Genomic DNA, 23,836 nt, shown 5'->3' with positions numbered 1-23,836 from the left:
CAACCTGTGCCACCAACCTATGGATCTGCCGAGTTATAAAGGCTGCCATAAATCATAAGCATTCTTCACCATGTCACACTCTTCCTCTAGAACAAACTCTTAAGCCTTCTTCTTTAATGCATCTATGATTTCAGCGGGCCGACAACTTAAATCATGTTCAGCAATTCCACAGGAAAACTATTCTCGGAGGCGGCAACACATACAACTAGCATATAATCTTAAACATGAACTAACAATTTATTAACATGTACTCCTACACCGTCTCGACTGGTGTTGAAGTATGTTGAACAAAGTCACCGACGTGGTCTTCTAAGCCTAATTGGGTACGAACTCAGACAATAATTTACTTGACAACTCAGTGAAGTTCATTATATACCTCGGAGGCTGAGTAGTGAACCTAGTAATGATTGGCTTCTTGAATGTGGAGGGCTTCATCCTGCATTTAGATGCATATGTAGCCCCATTAATGATCATCATAGTGTTTAATTACACCAAGTGTTCCTTAGGTTGGAGTTTCTAATGTACATGTACACAACTAACATCTTGGAGTTACCCTGAATGGCTGCATTAGCTACTTCCTGCGATAATGGTTGGAAATCTACCATAATATATGTTGGTTATTGTTCACCATTTCGCTGGTCACATTTATGGCAAAGATTGGCCACTTGTGTCTACAACTGCTCATTGTGTTAACGAAGTTTTACCAGCATATTAATCATCCCTTGATACAAATGTGGGGAGACATTGTTATTCTTGTTATTGTTGTTGTTCCCACGTGAGATTGTGTTGCAGCGTATGTGCATAGTGAAAATTTCCTTAGGATTTGGAAAAAGGTTTTAGAAGCCCCACAATGGACGCTAATGTTGTTGAAGTGAACTTGTGAGTTCAGAACCTAGTCTTTTTGGCATTGAAGAGAACATGACAAAACCATACAATGACTCACTCCTATATACCTTGAACCCTAGTAAAATGTGTAACAGCCCCCTCACAACGTGGCTACAAGTGAAAAATGGAGAGGTTATGCACCTTTAACCTTTATTCTACTTAGAGCTTTGTACATATGTGTTTTTTTTATAAAATCATAAATATAAATTATTAATTATTACTCCCTCCGTTTCTAATTATAAGACATAATACAACAAATTGCGCTTATTAAGAAAGTATTAAATGTGTTTAATTAGTGTATTGGTTTCTTAAAAATGCATACATTCTTCCATATTTACCCTTTGTCATTTTCTCTCACTAATTAATGGTAGGTGGTAATTAAAACTTTGGAATTGAAAACACAGTAACACACAATTAACGTGAGGGATATATATGAAAGAATAGAATACTTTTTGCTAGATTATTGTAAAAGGTCTTATATTTAGGAACATGAAAAATTTAAAACTAGGTCTTATAATTAGGAACGGAGGGAGTAATATTTAAAAACATGTCCTATAAAGTACCACTGTATCAGACCATTGATATTTAAATATAATGAACTATGGTATTATAATATTATTTAAATATATTATATCATAATATTTAAAATTGAAGATATTCAAATAATATTGAACCATGCTTATTTTATTTTTTTATCAGTTTTTCATCAGTTTTTTTATCTTTTTATTTTAATCCAAACAACTTAAAAATCATCTCATTTTTCATCTATATTCCTTTTTCTTATATTCTTTTATCTCATTTTCATCTCTTTATCTAGTATTTTCTCATATATTCCTAGCATTTTGTAAACATCTTCCATGATTAAAAAGGGAAGTTGTTGGAGGAATGGTAATGGCATGACGGTGTACATTTGGAATGATAACTGGCTTCCCCAAGTGCCCCTATCAATTATCAGCATGATGCGGCGGAGGAGCTTAGGCTTGAGGTGGTGGTAGATCTTCTTCTCCTAGTGGGTGGAACAAACCTCTCATAGAGTGGACTTTTTGTTCAGCAACAATAACAACAATAATGATTTTGGCAGTTCCCTTACCACACCAACCACCTGCAGATAATATGTTGATCTGGTCAGGGAAGACAGATAGGGTGTATAACGCGAAATCAGGGTATTTGTTTCTTCAACAGGAGGTTGGTCAAGCTTCCCCGCTCATATATTTTGGATCATAGCTTCAGCCGGCGTTGTGGTAGAAGTTCTAGAAGGCCCCGAGTATACCACGAGTGAAAGAGGTGGCCTGACGAGTGTGCTCCGACACGGTTCCTGTTCGTTCATTCCTTCGACGACAAGGTATCGACGTGGACTTGAGTTGTCCTTTATGTTGTTGTGAGGATGAGACCCAATGCGACTTGTGTCTTAATCCCAAGTGAGCGAATGAAGCCCCATAGACGAGGAATGTCAAGTTGCACATTGTTGAACACAAAATCATTTCGAAGGCACCAAATAGCCCAAAGAGTTGTAGCAAAAAATCTTGGCCGATCCAAACCTGAACATTCATTCCCACCCAAGTCTGCCAATTGCAGGTGAAGAACTCCGGCCTAAACTCGATCCCACGAACGATTGCCAAAACGAAGCTACCACACTATAGTCCCTGAACCGATGCATATAATCTTATTGTAAGACACCACAAATCGAGCATGCAGACGAATCTGTTATATGCCTCCAAAACCGTCGGAAATTGGTTAACACCCCATGGTTCAGAAGCTGCCACATGAAGATGCGAACACACTGTGGTCCTTTAAGACACCACACTTCCTTCCAAATATGATTACCAGACCCTCGATTGAGTGACCAACAACCAGGTTGTACGCTGACTTCGTGGAGAATCTCCCCGAGGCTTTGCCACCCCACACAACAATATCGGGACCCCGGGAAACAACTAGAACAACAACCATCAAAACCTCTTGTATAAACCTGTAAGAGAGAATGTTAGAAAAATGGTAAAATTTCCACCCTGACCCTCTTCAAAGAAGTGAGCAAGAGATAGATTGTTAATATCTGGAGGGACCTCGTGAGCTACTTCCTCCTCCAACACATGCCCTCATCCCAGCCAGGAATCCTGACATGCATATATTGTTCTATTTTTATTTAGGAATTTTATTCAAAAATCATATTTCAATAACAAATTTATAGTTTTTAAAATATTTTTTTTGTCCTTTTGACCACTAGGGCACACGTGACTAAGTTTTTAAAACATTTTGCTTATATTGATAAATGATAAATATAAATATCGTACTGAATTACTAATATTGAAGATAATTGCTAATTAATATATTTAATAATATATTTTGATTCTCCTAAATTGTCCACTGAAATAAGAAGGTATTTAAAGGCGCGAAGGCTTATTTATCAACCGTATTATAACAGGTTTAGGGTTCAGGGTTCGATTCCGACTCACTCCCCCAAACATTTGAAATTCGTCTGCAAATAACAGGAATGGAAGAAGAAGCAGCGAACGACGACAACGTATGCATCGCTAAACTGTTTGGTTCAAAATCGAAGAAGAAGAAGAAAACCAAAACCACAAACACAAACACAAAGCCAAAGGAAACCCAAACTGTTGCTGTTGTTTCTGCAATCAATGGCGGTGCTGACACTGGACCAAGGATATCTCTCTTCGATTACTCGGTTGAGAATTTCTTCAGAGACATGGACACCATTGCCAGACTCTGCGGGAACGAAGAACAACACCACATTGATCTTGATCAAAGCGAGATCCAGAGAATGTCTTCCTCTGTCACTTTCTTACGGTATGCGTTTTTTTTCCTCCAGTTTTTGCACTTAATCTGTTGTGATTGAAACTCTTATTCTGTCACTGAAAACTGGTTTGGAAATATTAAGATAAATTAGTCATACTTTTTTTACTAGTTTTAACTTAAAGTTTGTTTGGTTAAGTTTGTTGTAAATCAGCTCTAATATAATTTTTTTTTTAATTTCTTTAAATTGAAGAAACATAGCATGTTTATTCATTGTTTGATGGGTTAGGGTGTGTTAGGTTTTAAGTTGAGATCAACTTTGTTGAGATTTGGCTCATTATATTTTGGGCTAAAATCTTTAGTTTATTAGGATTTGATTTAATGTGGATTGTAAAAGGTTTTAAGGGATTGTTATAGGATTTATTAGGATTTTATTGTAAAATAGAGATCAATAGAATCCACTATAAATAGGATAACAATGTAACCCTAAAAGTTGTACTTGGTATCACATGCTTCATGCCACAAGTAATACAAAGGAGCTATAGCTACTCTATAGCCGCAGAGGTAGGCAATTAGGCCGAACTGCGTGACCAAAGATGCTGTGTGCTTTATCTGTGATTTCTCACTCTACTCCTCCGTGCAGTCGAGGTGCTTGAATCCCCTACAAACTTTAAAGTACTTTCAACCCAACGGAAGTATGGAGTTACTTTCACATTTACATATTGGAAATCGTGCTTTCCAGTTGAAAATGTCTCTTAACACGTGTGAACTGAAAACCAAACACACACTTTGTATTTCGTGCAATTACATCGCACGCAATAATCCCTTGAATGAGAAAGGGAGAACTTTGTTGGGTGATGGTATTAGCTTCGGAGCTCGGATTCCGCACTGTTTGCTTTGAGACGGACTGTCTTCAATTGTTCCGTTGGTGGAATTGCTGTCCCGGAGGGAGGGTCCTAATTCCTATCTGGTTTCCGTCATTCGCGAGGGTTGCTTGCTTATTGCTTTGTTTGATTATGTTCATTTGTCTTTTATTCGTAGTCATGGTAATATGGTTGCTGATTTTCTTGCCCGGAATGCTTCCTCCTTCCCTGACTCATTTTGGATCGAGGAGGTTCCGCTGGCCGTTGTTTCACTTGTAAACTCTTATTTATTTGCTTCTATGCTGTCATCTTAAGTTAATGCAAGCATCCTTTCAGAAAAATAAGAGAAAGGGAGAATGAAAGGCGCAGAAAAAAGTGTATGAAAAGTTAGATTATACAGAACAAATTGAAGTATTTTTATTTTTTTAAGAATTGTATTCCTTGATTAGTTATCATGAGATTTAAAAACTATCCCCAATATACTTGATATCTAATTTTTTGTAGTTTCCACTTTCCAATCAGTCCCTTAATTTCTTGTTCTTGTTGAGTGTGAAATGTGCAGACAATGGAGAGATTTTAAATACCCATCGAGAAGCATTAGATTTGCTCACGGCCTTGAGAGCTCGGAGTGCTGTCAGGGAAAAGATGTCGGTGCCCTAAGTTTACCTCAGTTTTCATCTGCCATTGTTCCTAAGGTACAAGTAGTTTCCAAGGCAAGCTTTGGCTATGTCAATTTCCTCTAATTTTGATTATTAATGATTGGTTTTTCTACTAATTATCATCATTCATTTGTTTTTAAAGCATGATATGCAAAAGGAGGTTGAATCTCAGGATTCCAGGTATGGCCAAGATACTAACTATTTGTGTTGGTTTATTCAATGACATAGCTATGGATTTATAGTCCATGCATGCTTGTATTATTCATGTAAACTTATTTTTGAACTGATAAAGTAAGTTATATTATTTCTACTTATTGTATAACTTGGCTAAACACTTCAAGTCTTGTTGGAGCAGAGACTTTGTGATGAATGTTGGAGGCTCCATATGGGCATTAGATTGGTGTCCCCGGATACATGAAGATCCTGATTGTTCAATTAAATGTGAGGTACTTAGTTTTCTCTAATCCCTTTAGACATTTATTGAAACTCACTTATAGTTCTTTTATTGTTTGGATGATGTTCGGCAAGTCCTTGGAGCTTGAATGCAATGTAAACGGTGAATTATGTCTCTGATGGTTCTAAATCTGGGGTCTCATATGTTAAGGACAATTATGTATTTGAAAAGTTTCATGGTGAAATTTAACAGCCTTCCAGGAATGATGGTTGAGAACAATAGTTTTAGTGGTTGAACTAGGGTTTGAAAATATCAGAGCTTTAGAGTAAAGATGTTGACTAAGTTTTTACAAAATAGTAGCTGAAGCTATCTACTCTCCAACTGTGAAAAAATTTGTTCTTCCTTCTCCAATTTTCTGGTGAACAAATAGGTGTTTTTCATTGCTGTTTTTCTTTGTGTTGGTTCTCTAAAATTCAATATTTTTCGTGGGTGTGGGGTGGAGTATACTAAATATGAAAGATAAGTCCCAATCAATTGATTAAACTGTTTTGGGATGCTCTTACCTTCAAAACTAAGAAACCTACTAGCTATGATAGGAAATGGTATAGATTGAAAAAAAATTCATCTTGAGCCATTATCTTTATGGTGCATGCCAGATGCCATGGACAACAGCTATGGTGTCACCATGTTAAACTGCCACATGCCACATCACTGGGTGTTTATGATGCAGATACCAGATAACACAATCCCACGATTCCCTATCAGCGCTATTAAAAAGACTATCTGGAAGTTTTGTAATATTTTACTCTGTACCTACTCCATGTGGAATAATTTTCATGGGCATGTTGTATTTGTTTGTCTACACTTATATTCATATGAAGTATATTGATACAGTAAGCTTTGCTTTGTGAAATATATGCGCTCTCTTTTGTGAACCATGTACACTAAATGACCTTCTTTCTAATATTTGTTTTAGTTTATTGCTGTTGCTGCTCATCCACCTGGCTCTTCTTATCACAAGATTGGTGCCTCACTTGCTGGTAGAGGTGTCGTACAAATATGGTGTATTGTGAATGTCAGGGGACAAAATGAGGATACATCCTCTGTCACTGAGAAGAGAAAAGGAAGACCAAAAAAAGATGGAGGAACAAATGACAAATCATCACAAATGAAGAGGCCTAGAGGACGGCCTAGAAAGAATTCAACTGTAATAGCAGTGGATGATACAAATTGTGACACTCAGGACATGCCATCTCTAAATATCAGGGGATACAATGAGGATACATCCTCTGTCACTGAGAAGAGAAAAGGAAGACCAAAAAAAGATGGAGGAACAAATGACAAATCATCACAAATGAAGAGGCCTAGAGGAAGGCCTAGAAAGAATTCAACTGTAATTGCAATGGATGAAACAAATTGTGACACTCAGGACATGCCATCTCTAAATATCAGTGGACAAAATGAGGATACATCTCATGTCACTGAGAAGAGAAAAGGAAGACCAAAAAAAGATGGAGGCACAAATGACAAATTATCACAAATAAAAAGGCCTAAAGGAAGACCTAAAAAGAGTTCAACTGATTTGGATAAGACAAATTGTGAGACCCAGTACTTACCATCTCTTGCAGTTCAATTTGCAGAAAATTCTACTGATTTTTCTGCTCTTGATGGAAATCTTGAAAACAGTGAAGAAATATTTCCTACTACGAACAAGAGAAAAAGAGGACCTAAAAAACACGACGCCACCAATGACAAATCAGCACCCATGAAGAGGCCTAGAGGAAGATCTAAAAGGAATTCAAGAGAAGTAACAATTAGTGATTTGAATTGTAATGACCAATTTGTTCCTCTTGCTGTTCAATTTCCAGAAGATTCAGCTGAATTTATTACTCCAGATGTGGCACACGGAAATTGCAATGAGCATGCTGCCCAACAATGTTCTGATACAGAGCAAAAGCATGCCAAGAAAGTTGATTTTGCATCCAATTCAGAAACTTTTGTTAAAAGTAGATTGAATATTGACCATATGGAGGGGAGATCCAATGAAGATGTGAGTCAACCTCTATTGATACAGTGTGGGAACGCGACAAACCATCAAATGTGTTGTAGCTCTGAGTTGGAACCTCCAGCAGCTACTTGTTCTATTCCTGATGTAACTATGCCCAGAGTTGTGTCATGCGTAGCTCATAATGGAAAGGTGGCATGGGATGTGAAATGGCGGCCTCTTAACAATTCTGATTCCCTATGTAAGCATCGGATGGGCTACCTTGCTGTCTTGTTGGGTAACGGATCTCTGGAAGTGTAAGATGTCTTCTTCCTCATTTTCCATTTGTTAGTGGTATTCTTCGTGATACTTCAATGATTTATTTCTTATTTCTTTTTTTGTTGTTCGTGTTTTATATGTTGCCACTAACTGTAATCTTTATTTGGATTTGAGGTACCTGAAATTTGGACATTTTAAGTAGATTCAATTCTAATTATGATAGTCATAGTATAATACTTTCATAGTGTCCCCCCTCATGATATTTTGAAGGATACATAATGGACAAAGGAGAATTACTGTAAGAGAGAATTAGGATTGACATTTGTTAAGTTTGAATGAAATATGGTGTAGTTAGTTAAGAAAAAGTGCTTTCCAGGCCAAGATTTATCATTAAATAGAACTAAAAAATTATAATGTGGTAAAGATGGCAAGTTAGTAATTGGCATATTTAATTGTTATTCAGGTATCTATGTTGTATATAACGTGACATGGTTTCTTCTATATGGTTAAGTAAAATTGCATCAGTAAGTAAATAAATAGTTTCAACTTTCAATTGTTAGTGCATTCTTTTAGTTGTCAGATTTAATGCATCTTTCCCTTTACATCTGTGTGCAAAATGCAAACATTTGAGAACAAATATCTAAACAAAAAAAAGGTTGAAAGACTTTATAGTCTTCAGTGTTTGACTTAGAATGTTCGAGTCTTATTTTTTGTCAGGAAAAAAATGAGGAGAAAATTATGTTACACAAATAGGATGAGTGGAATGTGTAGGCAGTAGGCTATGTGGGTCTCTGTAGAATTGAATGAACAAGAAAGTATCTATCATTACTGAATGAAAAAAGAACAGAAAAAGGAGAGAAATCTCTCCAAGGGGTTTCCCTTTCTACCACGAAGCCACTGCTTTATTTACTCAATAATTGCAAATATGAATGGCCTGTCAATTCTACTGCTAAACTAGCCCTCCCCTTCTAACCTCTCTAACTGACAAACTAACTAATTATTTAAATAACTATTGATATGTTGTAAACTCTTAAACCATATTTCCCCCCTCAAGATTCACCTTGTCCTCAAGGTAAAGAATTGGTTGAGTTGCTGAAGTCGGGAGCTTTGTTCTAGGCGCACTAAACTGTGGATGTTGATTTTGAAGTTTCTTACATATACTTTTCAATTGCAGGTGGGAGGTTCCTCTTCCTCATGTATTGAGAGCAATTTATGGGCAGAGAGAGGGCACTGATCCACGTTTTATAAAACTAGATCCTGTATTCAAATGCTCTATGTTAAAGCGTGGTGGCAGACAAAGGTATTTTTCCTTCTCTGTTCTCTCTAGGATGGATGCTAAAGCCATATACTTCTTTTAACTAATTCAATCACTGAAGCAAAAAATCATGAACAAGTTTAATTTGAACTCATTTATGTTTGTTTGATAATTAGGTAAAACAAATTTGAAGTGAACGCATTAATAAATAAGTGAACCAGGTTTGTCAATTAAAAAGTACTTACTACTGCATTAGCATGCTCAAATATTCGCTAAAACATTTCATTTTAATTTAGATTTATTTTGTGATTTTTGTTATTATTTAAAACATTTTTTATATCTGCAAATATGATAGAGATAGAGTTAGGCCTGTTGTGAAGAAAGTATTTGTTAGGAGGAATAGGAAGACAAACTAAAGGAAGTGGCTATAGATTGTTTCGGCTGTGTATTTAGCTTTGTTAAGCTAGATAACAGCTGTCTATAGTAGTTGTATATTGTAAATAATCAGTTTTCGGGAAGTTAGGTAGTTGGGGGCAACTGAGAGATGGCCTTCTCCAAGAGCTGAAGCGCAATTTACTTAGAGCCCAAGCTCAAGTGAGATCCCAGGACACAGGCTAATAAGTATAGATGGCTGGTGGAGTTTGCGGTAGGGGATTGGGTCTACTTGAAGATACAATCCTATAAGCTGAAAAGTCCTTAGCCAGCAGACCTAATGCTAAGTTGGCCACTTTTATGGTCCTTATTAGGTTCTAGTTCTAAGCAAAGTTGGCTCAGTGGCTTACAAATTGGATTTACCTGTTCATGCTAAGATCCATCCGTTTTTTCATGTCTCTTTGCTGACGAAAGCGCTTAAAGCCCATCAGCAGCCTCAACCTCTTCCACCTATGCTAAATGAGGAGTATGAGTTGGAGGCTGAACCTGAAGATATTGTGGCATGTAGAGAAGATCGTCAGGGTCAGATTGAGGTTTTGGTCAAGTGGGCACAGTTGCCTTCTTGTGACAACACTTGGGAGTTGGCTGCTCCATGTCAAGAGAAGTTTCCTGCTTTTCCCATTGTGGACAAGGTCGCTCTTTTAGGGGGTATTGATAGAGATAAAGTTATGTCTGTTGTGACGAAAGTATATGTTAGAAGGAATAGGAAGCCAGACTGAAGGGAGTGGTTGTATGTTGTTTCGGATGTGTATTTAGCTTTGTTAAGCTAGATCACAGCAGTCTATAAATAGTAGTTGTATATTGTAAATAATTAGTTTTTGGGAAGTTAGGCAGTTGGGGGCAACTGAATCTTTGGGGATTCAGTTACTACTTCTCAGAACTTGTTCATGACTTCTTCTACAAGGAATAATACTTTTCTGGAACCAGAATTATATTGATTCTTATTCATTTCTTCTACTTAGGTGTTTTCTACCTAACTGAGATTACCAGTTCTAACTAAATAATGATTAGTTATATATTATTATATAAAATTAAACGATATTATTTATGGTCATACGTGCACCCATTCTTAATGGTTAATGTTCATTATTTACTATTGTTTGTCATTTTTTAAAAACTTAATATGAACTCATCATATATATTTTTCTTTTACAAAAGAACTCCTATTTTAATAAGATAATATCAAATTTAAAAGCAAAGATAGTAGTGAGACTTTAAGGATCTTGTTGGGTATGTGTGCATTTTATGTTTTTGATAAAAATATGTAGATGATTGCATTCCAGTAGTGTAATATTATTCTTGTTGTGGTTGATGTGATATTATTCATGTTTGGAAAACCTTCATTCACCTGACCCATTTACATTCCTATTGAAAGTTTGTTTGTCACTAGAATGGTAATTTCATGAATAATGAACGCTACCACATTATGCTTTTAAAAAAATAGTAATATTGCATTTATGGCCTGTTTTGGCTGTGCACTTAATTATGAAAGCTTTATGTAGATCACTCTATTGTACTACATAGTTGAAAGCAATTTTTACAAATCAACTGCATTTCAAGAATTTTTCACAGAACCCTGCATATGTTATTTATAGCATTTTAGGGTAAATATGTTGAATTGTTAACAATTGTGCTCTTGATTTTCGAATTGTTTTACATAGAAACATTAAAAAAAAAATTTAAACGATTTCCATGATAGATCTCTCTCTCTCTCTCTCTCTAACTGAACTAAAGCTTGCGATTTAGAATCCTTTGGTCATCATTCATTGTGGAGAATGTTATAAGCTGGAATCAATTTATAAATGTGGCTCTTTTGAATAGTGTTATTGACATTGTCATGAACCAATTATCTCAAAAGCTTGAGCTAATGTGCGAAGCCACATAAATGATTTTATGTTATATTTCTAACACACCCCCTCAGGCAAAAGCACATTAGGCTTCAAGTGTGGACCATACACAAGTTCACCTACTTTGTGCGGAAATTCAATTTTTTTATTAGGATAATGAGGGAAACAAGGATCGAACATCAAACTACTTTGTCATAGACGCTTTGATATCATGTCATGAACAACTTCAAAAATAAGATTTTGTGCAAAGACACATGGATGGTTTTATATTATATTTCTAATAGACATGGCTTCTACTAGTCAAATTCATGCATCTGCAGAATGTTGTTGAGTGTACATGATTCTTTTCAATTTATGTTTTTTATTATTCTTGCTATATGGTTTATTTTACGCTATTGTTTTATTTTGCAGCATTCCACTGACCATGGAGTGGTCAGTTACGCCCCCTCATGAATATTTACTTGCTGGCTGCCATGATGGAACGGTATAATTTTAATATATATTCTTCAATTTCTTTGTTTTACCTTTTCTAGAACTAGAATGAAAGTTACCTTGCTGTAATAATTAGAAAATATATTTGGCAGGAAGTTTCATTGAGAGGGAAAATTGTGAAAAAGTATTTTTCTTTCTTAATTTTCCCCTTCATCTTTTCTTTAATAGTTGTGTATTTAAATTGATTTGCTTCTCAGTTTTATTATTCTGTTAAAATGTTAGTATATTTCATCTGAAATCATTTTAAACTATATATATCTCCACTAATACAAATTGCTTTATATTTAGGTTGCTTTGTGGAAATTCTCTACAAATTCTTCATCAAAATGTGATGGTAATATTGTTGTTACTTGATGTATTCTTCTGTTTACATGATTGGTTGTTAGGGAAAGGAGCTGTGTTCAGAAACAAATTTACAAAAAATTGGAAGAATTTTTTTCTGAATTTTTTTCCGAATCATAGTCATGTGCAGAAGTATTTACAACAGTACAAATCTGTCTAAAAAATAAACTAGGAAACTACAATAACAACAGAGCTTCCAACCAAGAAGTTGATCTCCTATCTATGACTGATGATGATGATGCATAATCAACATTTGTATAATTTTCCATAAATTACTTTTCAACTTGTACGTAAGTGCCTCACTCTTGGTAACAATCCTAGCTATATATGCCAGGTCTGGTATTGTAAGTGTGCAAAATATGCCAATTTGCCACTAACCTTCCATATTGAGCTTTGTTAACTTCAAGACTTCTTTTCACCCTTCCTATTCATGTGATCATGTGTTAGAATCCAATTGCAAGGTTTAGACTTGATTCCCACATTTGAAGTATGAGATTCTAGTGTTGAGTTTATAAGGCTTTGGGCTCTCCAACTACAACGACTAGCTTTTGTGATATGGTTCTCCCATGGTTCTTATCAATTGGTATCTGAGTCTTCCACCATGTCTCTCAGCTGCAAACAAGTGGCTCGGGTGGCGATACCGTCATTGCAGTGTGTGTCCCGGACTAGTCAAATGGCTACTGCACAGCTATCCTGCGTAGGCACCGGGTCTGCGGAGGGTGGTGGGATGTTAAATTCATTTGAAGTATGAGATTCTAGTGTGGGGTTTAGAAGGCCTTGGACTCTTCAACTAACATAGATAGTTCTGTGTTATGGTTCCCTTAAGGTTCTTATCAATCTCCTTGTTAGACCCGCCTGTTTATTATGGATAAGAATGATTATAAAGGTGTGACTTGTGAGGGAGGGGAGGAAAGGGTAGGCTTGCACTGGGATTGGTATTGGGAAAGTATGGGCACTGTTTTGTTTTCCTACTATCATTTTCTTCTATCTATAAACACTATTATACTAATTTCGGTGCTCTATCAGATCATACATAAATATTACAGCCTCACTTCATTTCGTTATTGTTTTGGGCACCTAACATTTGGTATCAGTGCTGAGTGACAGGATACCATGAATGCAGCCTTAGGGTTTAGCATAAGTAGTCTTCCAGATTAGGAGCTACTTGAAAGAGTAATGATATGTACACACCTCATCTTTTAAACACTTCATTTCCACCTATTTTTGTTTCTATCTCTCTCCTCTTATCATCTATCACATCTAAAACTTTCTCTCTCTTACTTTTCTTTTCTTCCTATCTCTCTCCTCCTCCACCTCCTTCCACCTCAAAATGAGGTGTGAATAAAACATTTTCCTACTTGAAAGGCAATTTTTCTGAATATTATTTCTAATTAATATTATTGTGCAAATGTATTTACATAACATTAGAACAAGTCCCTCTTGCTACTTTCCTAAATTGAAGTTATATTATAACTATACATATCTATATGCACTAAAAATTAATCAAGAAACAATATTAATAATTGTCAACACGAAATATACTTACTGACACAAATGTTTATCTGCAGATACAAAGCCTGTGCTTTGTTTTGGTGGGGATACCGTTCCTATTAGAACAGTTGCCTGGGCGCCTTTTGAAGGGTTAGTAGTAATTGAACCTTCTTAGCCGAGGCATGTGAATTGATTGCATTGAATATATTTATGTTATTTTATTTTTAATATTGAATTCTGTGTAGATTGCAAAGAAATATTCTCTGTTTATTGTTTTGATTTCTCTGTTTTCCCTCATTAATTGTTAAATAAAAATGACAGACACTCCGGCTACAACCTAATCAAATCAAGTCTTCCAGATAATTCATGGAACTTAATTCTTTAGTATGTGTATTTGCATGCTTTTAGAATCATTGTGGATATTTTTTTTTTCCGTTTTTGTTTATACTCAGAAGATATGAATTTCCATTCATATGGCTGCCCTTTTCCTTCTTAATCATGTTCTCCTATTAAAAAGTAATAAGATAGCATTGTTTGTGTGGACATGGTTTACAAGCCCGGTAATTATTTTCATGTTGTTGACATGCACCCTTGTTTTGTTCATGAAGATTGCTTTAAGAAATGAGACATTGGTTTATTACACGGGCAAATATCTTTAATCTGAACTGATATGTATTTACTCTTTACATCCTTTGTCCATCTTGTTACCTTCATAATGTTGAATGGGATATATTGTTTTGTTATAATATTTCAGAGATCCAGAGAGTTCTAACATAATAGCAACAGCAGGGCATGAAGGCCTTAAGTTTTGGGACCTACGGTGAGTATTTTTCCCCTTTTTGAGTTTATTTTGTTATCTTATTTCTTTTTAAGTTCATTTTAAATGTAAGTCTTTAATGGTGATGTTGTTGCATTGCATCTTAAATAGAGTATAATTTTTATACTTGAACTATTGATTTTTATTTTTAAAACTGAACTTTTGAATTTTGTTTCAAATGATCAAATGATGATACAATTTAACATTAAATGCTATAAAATGTGTCTCGGACCTCCAAATTGGTGAACAGGTCTGGGATATTTTGAGCAGCATTTAGACCGGTTATGTAACTGAACGAGTATGACTTGTCTGACTTAACTGGTTTTGAGTTGACTTTTGTGATTTGTCATGAGTCATGGTTTATCTGATTTCATGAGAACTGGTCAACTGACTGGAATCTGGAATTGTAACGCAATCTGAACTGAAGCTTTGTTGTTTTTACTTCTGGGTTTATTCCTCATCTTCCCATTCACGTTTTTCTGAGTTTCTACTTGGTGCTGAACATCTGTCCCCTTTTTAGACTCCAGAAAATTACGGCATCATCTTAGAACCTAGTAGGTAGCAACTAACCTGGTGGATGGATTTTTGTAAGAGTATATGGCTCAGTGTTTTAAAACATGAACTGGCTATTGACTCGCTTGAGGTAGGTCAATGAGTCACTGGTCAACCGGTGAGTCACTAATTGAACCGGTTGCGTATGCAATAAATTTCTTTTTTTTTTTCATTCAAGTAAAAGATATAAATATAAATTGGTGCAATATAATATCAAATAGCAAAGTGTCCTAGTAGTTGGTGCTTTCCTCTCATTCCTGGAGGTGCTAGGTTCGAATCCGCCCTGCTCATTTTAGTTATATTTCCATATTATTTCACAATTGTCTAGCATGCTTCGCATTGACCAGGAGACTTCCGCGCTTTGACCGAGTGCTTGGTGTGGGTTGATGATGTGGCGCTGAGTGGATGACAACTGATTTGCAGCCTTGACTGGACCGGCCACGGGTCTGGTTTCTGGTCCAAGTGATTGAATTGGCCAGGCTGATTCGGTTTTAAAAACAGTGATATGGCGCATCGGTTCATATATTCTACCGTTTAGAGCATCAGCTAGTGTCACTTATCAGTTTTACATTGTTAAGAATTAGGCAGTTAGCTATAGACTTGCTGTACAGTTTGTTATCCTAGCAATAAAGCACTGAACACTCTCCTCTAAACATAGATTGTACTCATTTTACAGATGATTAAAATTCAATACAATTTTCAGTTCTTTCAATAAACATTAGACCCTAGAATTATATCATGGTATCTATGGAAGTGAAACTGATTTCACTTCACTGCACACTTCCTCACAGCAATTCGCTGTGGCTGCCGTTGGTGAGCTCTGATCAAGCTCCAACAATGGAGGCCAATCAGTGTTAACTCTGCTTTCAATTCCAGCAAGCTCCATTCAGCCACTTTCAGCTTCGGTGACTGTTGGACTCATGGTGGCGAATACTTTGCACTTTCATTAAAACCAGCAGCGATCTTTTCTGCACCAGGGACTACCTTCACTTTTCTAAATTATGTTCGAAATTGTAGGGTTTTGGTGTAGAGGAGGAACAGAGACAAAAGGGACTTATTGATATTCTAGTTGTATACTTATATGTTGTAGTATTTGTAGCATGACTAAGTAGAAAAGTTTTGGTTGTTGTTGGTTGTACTTGTATGTCATCTTTAAAGCACCAATTCTCATTTTTTTCCGCCATACACTTGTTGGGTACGTGTTGGTTATGCCTGGATACATACTGGGTATGTATCGAAATGATTTTTCGAAAAGAAAAGTGTATTGATTGAGTGCATATTGACCATATCTAGGCGTTTTGATTAGTTTTCCCACTTTTATGTATGCAAAAGAATCATATGTACCCAAATCACAAATAGAGTCCCTGATACCTTTTGTCTCATCTTGAACTTGCATCGAGCCATTGTCCCCCCTTCTTTCCCCACCAATATTCAGAGGCAACCGCTCGAGCCGTTCCTCTAACATTTATTGCTGTCCCCCCGTTGCCTGTCTGTCATTGTCTCTCATTCTCCTATTCTAATTTGTGATTTTCTTTTATCTCTTCACTGGTGCAATTTGTTCATATGTTCATGCAGAATTTTATATTATTTTATATATAAAATGTTGAGAAGTCCCACATTGACTAGAGATGTGGCCAGGATAGCCCTTATATATGGGAAGGCAATCCTAACCTCTTGAGATAGCTTTTCGGGTGGATTTAGGCCTCCCAAATTCTAATATATAATGTACCTTTGCCTTAGATTTTGGAAATATTTGATATCATGCACCTGTATCTGTGCTCGGTATTGGGACTAGGACTGTATTCATGCAATGTAGTTTGTTGTAGTGCAGTACTTCTATCACAATCAGACTAATAAATTTCTGACATCAGAACCTAGCTAAATTTCTTAGCACACTTTCCTAGTTTCTTCCTTGTGAAGTTTTCACATGTTACATTATGCAAATATTATCCTCTGCAAGAACCTTGCACAGGTGAGATTTGTCATGTGAAATTGTGAATACGAAGATAAAGGATATATCTGTCTTTTTCAATCTTGCATCCTAATGAATGTAATCTCAGTTTGTTTGCATTCACATTGTAAGCAATGCATAATAAATCAACTGAAAAGGCAATATTTCTTTGTATTATTTGTGTGTTCATGTGTCAATTAGCTTTGTTGTTTCCTTGATTAGAAAGGACAAATACTAGCCCCTTGAACCTTAGAGTCTGTTAAACTTGTTTACAATGGTTTGCTTTATTAATGGAATTTTTTTTGTTGTAGTAATCCATTTCGTCCTTTGAGGAACCTACATCCTGCACCAAGGATCATATACAGTCTGGACTGGACGTCAAAACCAAGGTAATGCATTATTTTAACTAGAACAAATGCTGTCTAAGCTCATCACTATGGTTAACCAGAGTTATTTTGTTTATACTTCTGTAGTTCTATCATTATGTCCTTTGATGATGGAACAATGAGAACCATGAGCTTGATGAAGGCTGCAAATGAACTCCCTGTCACAGGAACAACATACAATGGAAAAAAGCAACCTTGGATGCACGGTTCTACATTTTCAACTTCTGCTATTTGGAGCGTTCACGTGTCACCTATAACAGGTATGCATTTTTATATACCACTTTTATTATGACATGGATCATCATATAATCTTGTTCCTTCTAGAAAAAATTTAGGCATGTAAAACCATATGTACTATTTGATCTTAACCTGTACAAAGTTAACTGTTAGGTTTCCTCGATAAACAAACTCTATAGTCATGAGAAATTTGTTGCTGTTAATTTCCATATATCATACTGAGCTACTTAAACAATGCATTATCATTTACTAAATGACATTATATCAGGTATGGCTGCATATTGCTGTGCAGATGGTACTGCCATTCGTTTTCAGGTAATTCTAACATTATGTTGAATATATCACTTGCAATTGCCAGCACATCTTTCTTTGATATGGTATTGGAACTTTTATATGATCAAGTAATTATGAGTTCAATCCTTACAGTTTACATTCATCTAAGTTGAATTTCAAGCAAGAAAATATGGGCTTATACATCGTTATGTTAATAATTCTAGCCTAAAAGTCTTTTACATGAAGGGTCGTAATAGAAAATGGAAAAAACTTATAAGTATTGTTTGTCCTCTTGCCCAATAAAAAAAGTCATCCTCCTACTTTCTTAGTATTTATTAATGTGATAGTCTCTCTAAATTTTCCATTTTTTTAACATGTGTCATGTTATAATTGGAGAACTGTAAAACCTGCACCTAAGGAACTGTACCTAACTTATGTCCATAGTACAAACTAAATATGCTTCTGCTGAATAACTATAGCATTAAGGAGAGTTGACCTTTGACATATTCAGCCTTTTATCCATGTAAATCTAGTACCCAGTCTTGCCTAAATGGCTGATTACAGTATAGGCAATAGGTTTGTTGCATGGGTGCCCTTATTTGTGGTTCAATTTAATTGGCATATAATTTTTACGAGACGCTGTCTTGTATCTAGTGTTGGGCTTGAGAATTAGGACAGCAAGACCTATTATACAGGTTTGATAATTTGAACGCAATTTGATTTTCTTTAATTCAGAAAACCTAAATGGGGCTCAATGAAAGGGAAGCCCAGGGTATCAAAGCTCCCGCTTTGCGTGGGGTCCAGGGAAAGGTCCAACCACTTGGTTTATTGCACGCAGTTTTTATACGCAAGAGGCTGTTTGCAGGACTTGAACCTGTGACCTCGGTCGTATGGCAACAATTTTTTTACCGTTGCGCCTAGGCTTGAATGGAGCTCAGCAACCTATATAAAGTTTAACATGAGCTTAAAAAATGAAATATGCGACAGTGTAAACCTGCTAAAGAAATAACCTACTTACCTAACGATAGTTGTTGATGGCTGCTGGACATTCTTGATGTTGTCCTAAAACTGTGAGGCCTGAATATTTTTTTCGTAGTTGAGGATCAAGGATTTAAGAGAGGAGTCCTGTTTTATGGAAAAAGTACAATATGATTATGGATAGTATTCTTCAAATTTGTAACTAAACTTATCGAAGTTGTACAAATGAAATTTCTCCACTACCCCCACACCCCATAAAAATAAAAATATTTATGAGCTTATTTTTTCATGTACAGCTTACTACTAAAGCAGTGGAGACAGATAATTCACACAATCGAATTCCATACTTTCTCTGTGGCTCGCAATCTGAAGAGGAATCAACGCTCATTGTCAACACTCCAGTACCAAACACTCGATTCCCATTGAGGAAGCCACAAGAAAGGGCCCGGCATGCTCATTCTTTCAGAGAGTTTTTATCCAAGGAAAATCTGAGCAAAAGTGTGAATAATCAAATGGCAAAAGCTAATGATGCTGATTCTCAGACTTTAGGTTAGCCTTGTTAATTATGATGTGACACTAGTATATGATTTAGCTGCTATAGATTCTATGAAAATATTCATCGAGTCTTTCTATTTGTTGCAGCCCTATGTGATGGTGACAACTTGAGTTTGGAATCTGATGAAGCATTGTCTTCTGGAGAGCAGCATGGGAGAGAGAAATTGAGTTCCAGTAGAAAGAAAAAGGCAGTAGAAAGCACAGCTATTGTTTGCACCGATGATGTGTCGACAAGTAGACGTGCAGTTGATGACGAGAAGTCTGATTTTGGGGGTATACCTGAAGTCTTTCCTCCCAAAATGGTTGCATTGCATAGAGTGAGATGGAACATGAACATGGGTAGTGAGAGATGGCTGTGCTATGGAGGAGCTAGTGGCGTTTTACGTTGCCAGCAGATTGAGTTATCTCTTACCGATAAAAAATGGGCCTTGAAGAGATGATAGCATTTTATCCCCTTGGGTTTATGTAAGGTGTATGTATGGGGGAAAAGGAAGAACAGTAGTTTTTTAATTTCTAAATTAAGGAAAGAATATGTTTGTGTAACTAAATCTCAACCTTTGCAGATGATTGTTAGCACTTAATTTTATCCAGTGTAAATTTGAGATTAATTTTAATTTCGAAGTAATTTAATTTGTAAATAAAAGTAGGGTTAACTATCAGATTGGTCACTGTCTTTATCTCGCCGTCTGAGGTAAATCCCTCCCCGGAAAATTTATTGTCATTGGTCCTCGTGTTTAAAAAACTTTTGGAGCGGATCCTCACCGGAGCCCGGAGCTCCGGCGAGTGATGAAATGACATGCTGAGTGGATTAATGGTGCTTATGTGGAATAAAAAAAATTAAAATAATAAACACATCAGAAAATTAAAGCCCAAAACTTTTCATAGCTCACAAATTAACCCCCAAATCAAATCCCTAAATCAGAAAATTCAAACCCAGCACACTAAACCTAAAATCCCAAAATTTCTATTAAAACCAAATTCAGATTTTGCATAGCACCAACATAAACCTAACAAATCAAACCCAACAACACTAATTGTTCAGATCAGGTCTTCAAAATCTCAAACAAGCCTCCACATTTTCTCTAGTCTCCTCACCATTCTTTCCATTCCCCATCTCCACAAAATCTCAAACCTAGCAACTCCACACCACTCTTTCTAGTTTCCACCGATTCCCCACTCTCCCACCACCTCCACAGCCTCACTAGATCTTCGTCGCCTTCGTTCGTGCTATTCATCATCACTGTCATCTTCGTTGCCGTCGGCGGCGACAGTCTAAGACGCCAGGACGCGAGCGAGGCACTGCGTTGTGGCGAAACGATGTCGTTGTAGTGGGTTCACGGGAGGGAAGACTGAAGGTCGAAGGTTTTCTTCATCTCCTCCCTGTTGGAATTGTGGTTTGGGGTTGTGTTTCAGGTTCGACGATCTGTGACCTCTGTATTGTGCTGTTGGTGCTCTTCCTGTTGGGAGCTGTGGGAAGCGTTTTTGTTTCTTGCCCTGTTTTCGATTTTCTTCTTTTGCCAGTGTTTTTGTTTCTTTTTCTTTCTCTAAGATGTAACTGGGTTTGTGCCCTCTTTTATTAATTCAATTTTTGCCCAAATTATAAATGGTTTTTGGGTTTTGGGGGTTTGATTTTCTGGTGTTTTGTTATTTCTGGATTTGGTGTTCTTGTTTTAAGTTTGAGGGGCATGAAGAACATGGTGAAGGGCTTGATAATGTGGCTCATTGCTGCATAGGTGTCTTACTGCATTGCTGCATAATTATCGGTTTATGCATAATTTGGATTGACTCATGATGCATAATTCTTGTTGTGCTAAACTTGGTTTCTAATCTGATGTCCCTTGACAACAGCGTTTGTGTGGGATTGGATTTTTGTGTCTGGTGATGGGCTGCTGGTGATGGGATGCTGGAAGTATATTGGTTTATGTTGATTTTCTTACTTTAGGGATTAGGAGAATGGGGAAAGTTGGGGTAAGGGTCATTCAGGAATTAGAAAAAATTTTGGGGTTTTTTAATTAATTTATTTTCCTATGTGTAAAAGTTTTTTTTTTATAAAAAAATCCATGTCAGCTCACTCTTCCCACTCAGCGTGCCATTTCATCACTCGCCGGAGCTCCGGGCTCCGGCGAGGATTCGCTCCAAAAAATTTTCAAACACGAGGACCAAAGACAATAAATTTTTCGGGGAGGGACTTACCTCAGACGGCGAGACAAAGACAGGGACCAATCTGATAGTTAACCCATAAAAGTAACTATAACTTTAAATAGAATTCAAATCATAATAAAGAAAGCAATGAAAAAGTTTTTAAAAGAATATTTGTTTCAATAACTAGGCTGGTTCTAGGTTTCTTTAGCTTTAGCTGAGCTTATTCTCTTTGTTAAGGTCTCTTTTTAAGTAAATTTTCAAGTACAAATTCTCTTGTGCACAAAATAAGGTTAAAGGTGTCTTTTCTGCCTTATGGAGGTTACCACCATGGTTTCTTTGCACCTCCTTGTATGATTTGTCAAAGGATTATAATCCATTCAAAACCCAAGGGGTTGCCTAACGGCACTTACAACATGCGAGAATAAATCTCAACGAGCGATATCGCAATGCAATACATAAGCAATTTCAGGACCAAGCATGTAACGCCCCAATTTCTCAACTGAGGAGTCACATTAGTAACCTAACAAAGTCTAAGGACTATTTCGTAATCCTAAGAAAACACGATAATTTTTTTCCTTTTCAAAACAACTAAACACAGTTTAATACATAACATAGTCTTAATTAAACAACCCGTTCCCGACATATAATAATAGTGTCTTACAATATCATAAGCAAGTTTCCAAAATAAGTACGCTCACTTAGACAAGTGGCGAAGATAAGGTTTAAACAACAGAGTTTTCAGATGGAAAAAGAAACTCAGACACAGTCTTCCAAAAAGGGACAAGCAACTGCTTCATCCACCATTATTCGACCGCCCACGGTCACGATCTTCAACTCGAAACAGCTAAGCTTCAGCGGAAGGCTCTCCATCGCCTAATAGCGTTAAGCGCCCAAACAACAAGTAGCAAATAGAAAGGGTTAACTCCATGCAATTACCATGTATAAAAGAGAAAATCATGCTATTCAAATTTAATTACCTAGCATGGTAAATAAACTAGCAACATAACTCAACTCATATATCAATAACTTAACATAGATTAACTCAGATAATAATAACCTCAACAATGTAACATCAAATCAGATATCAATAAACCAATAACTAAAGTCCAACAACATAGGGTTAGGTGTTAGTTCCCTATAATGCAACTATATGCTGCTACCAAAATGGATCGATCAATAACGTCTCGCAAGACGGGACAATCACGCGGGACCACACCCCACCTCATCGCCACTTTAGAACATCTCACAAGATGGGACAATCACGCGGGACCACACCCCACCTCATCGCCACTTTATAACGCCTCGAAAGACAAGACAATCACGCGGGACCACACCCCACCTCATCGTCACTTAATAACGTCTCGAAGGACGGGACAATCACGCGAGACCACACCCCACCTCATCGCCACTTAATAACGTCTCAAAAGACGGGACAATCACGCGGGACCACACCCCACCTCATTGCCACTTAAAGACCAAGCCCTATATGCCAAGTCAATCAATCCACAATGCCCAAACCAATGATTTATTCGGAGTAACCACATGTTATTCCTATTATCAACGAACATAACTCAATTCAATTGCATACCAACTCAGCTCAATGACAGAAACCAGTAAACGACCAAAGCCTCTCAGAAAACGGAGACACACGTCTCAATAAGTTTACTCGGCCGAAGCCTTCAGAAAACATTTGGCACAAATCTCAGAAACAGTCAACATAAGCAAGCATAATAATCATAATCATCTGCCAATCAATATAAACATCTTCATCTCAAACACAGGCAGTGCGATAAAAGCATGCAAGACTCAAAGACGCTCTAAAACTGAGTTACCCTTACCTTCGTGAGTAGAAGTTGGGCATGGAAATTGCGAACCTAGAACAAAGAAAACACAATCATCAACACAAGCTTCACTAGGAGCAACACGATCTACTAATACTAATCGAAATCGTAAAGAAAGCCTCTAAAGCTTCAGAGTTCCTATTTAGACACAATTTGACAACGGAGACTTCGTTCGCTAAAACGAGCATAACTCGAGCTACAGAACTCGGAATGACACGAAACCGGCGCCAAAATTTCGACAATTGAAAAGAGCTACGCAATGGCTCAGGTCATAGAGACCCAAAAATTATTTTTGTACACGGTACCCAAGCAAATAGGTTTCGGCCACTATGGAAAATAGGGTTTTCGAACTTTTTCTTCGATCTAAATCAATTCCTAGGTATTCTTAGGCGATATCTAGGCCAGGGAAACTCTCAGAAAAAATTTCGGATCG

The 23,836-nt window shown here is 36.7% G+C and overlaps 1 protein-coding gene across 2 annotated transcripts; it reads left to right on the top strand.

Annotated features, from left to right (window-relative positions):
- Positions 1 to 3,298: 3,298 nt before the first annotated feature.
- Positions 3,299 to 20,034, top strand: LOC130717636 (uncharacterized). 2 transcript variants are annotated; one of them, XM_057567949.1, is made up of 15 exons: positions 3,299 to 3,687; positions 5,059 to 5,191; positions 5,298 to 5,335; positions 5,511 to 5,601; positions 6,526 to 7,850; positions 8,987 to 9,112; positions 11,758 to 11,830; positions 12,127 to 12,172; positions 13,749 to 13,821; positions 14,426 to 14,491; positions 17,303 to 17,380; positions 17,465 to 17,637; positions 17,883 to 17,929; positions 19,162 to 19,414; positions 19,508 to 20,034. In XM_057567949.1, the coding sequence occupies exons 1-15, from the start codon at positions 3,374 to 3,376 to the stop codon at positions 19,858 to 19,860; spliced, it is 3,189 nt and encodes a 1,062-aa protein (XP_057423932.1). In that variant the 5' UTR covers positions 3,299 to 3,373; the 3' UTR covers positions 19,861 to 20,034. The 2 variants fall into 2 exon arrangements, with proteins under 2 accessions (XP_057423932.1, XP_057423933.1); XM_057567950.1 differs by lacking the exon at positions 19,508 to 20,034 and having other exon boundaries at positions 17,545 to 17,637; positions 19,162 to 19,305.
- The last annotated feature ends 3,802 nt before the right edge of the window (positions 20,035 to 23,836 follow it).

This window comes from Lotus japonicus, chromosome 5 (genome assembly GCF_012489685.1).
Source record: "Lotus japonicus ecotype B-129 chromosome 5, LjGifu_v1.2".
NCBI classification, from domain to species: Eukaryota; Viridiplantae; Streptophyta; class Magnoliopsida; order Fabales; family Fabaceae; genus Lotus; species Lotus japonicus.
Note: the sequence above shows the minus strand (reverse complement) of the source record. Positions and strands in the feature narration are given on the sequence as shown.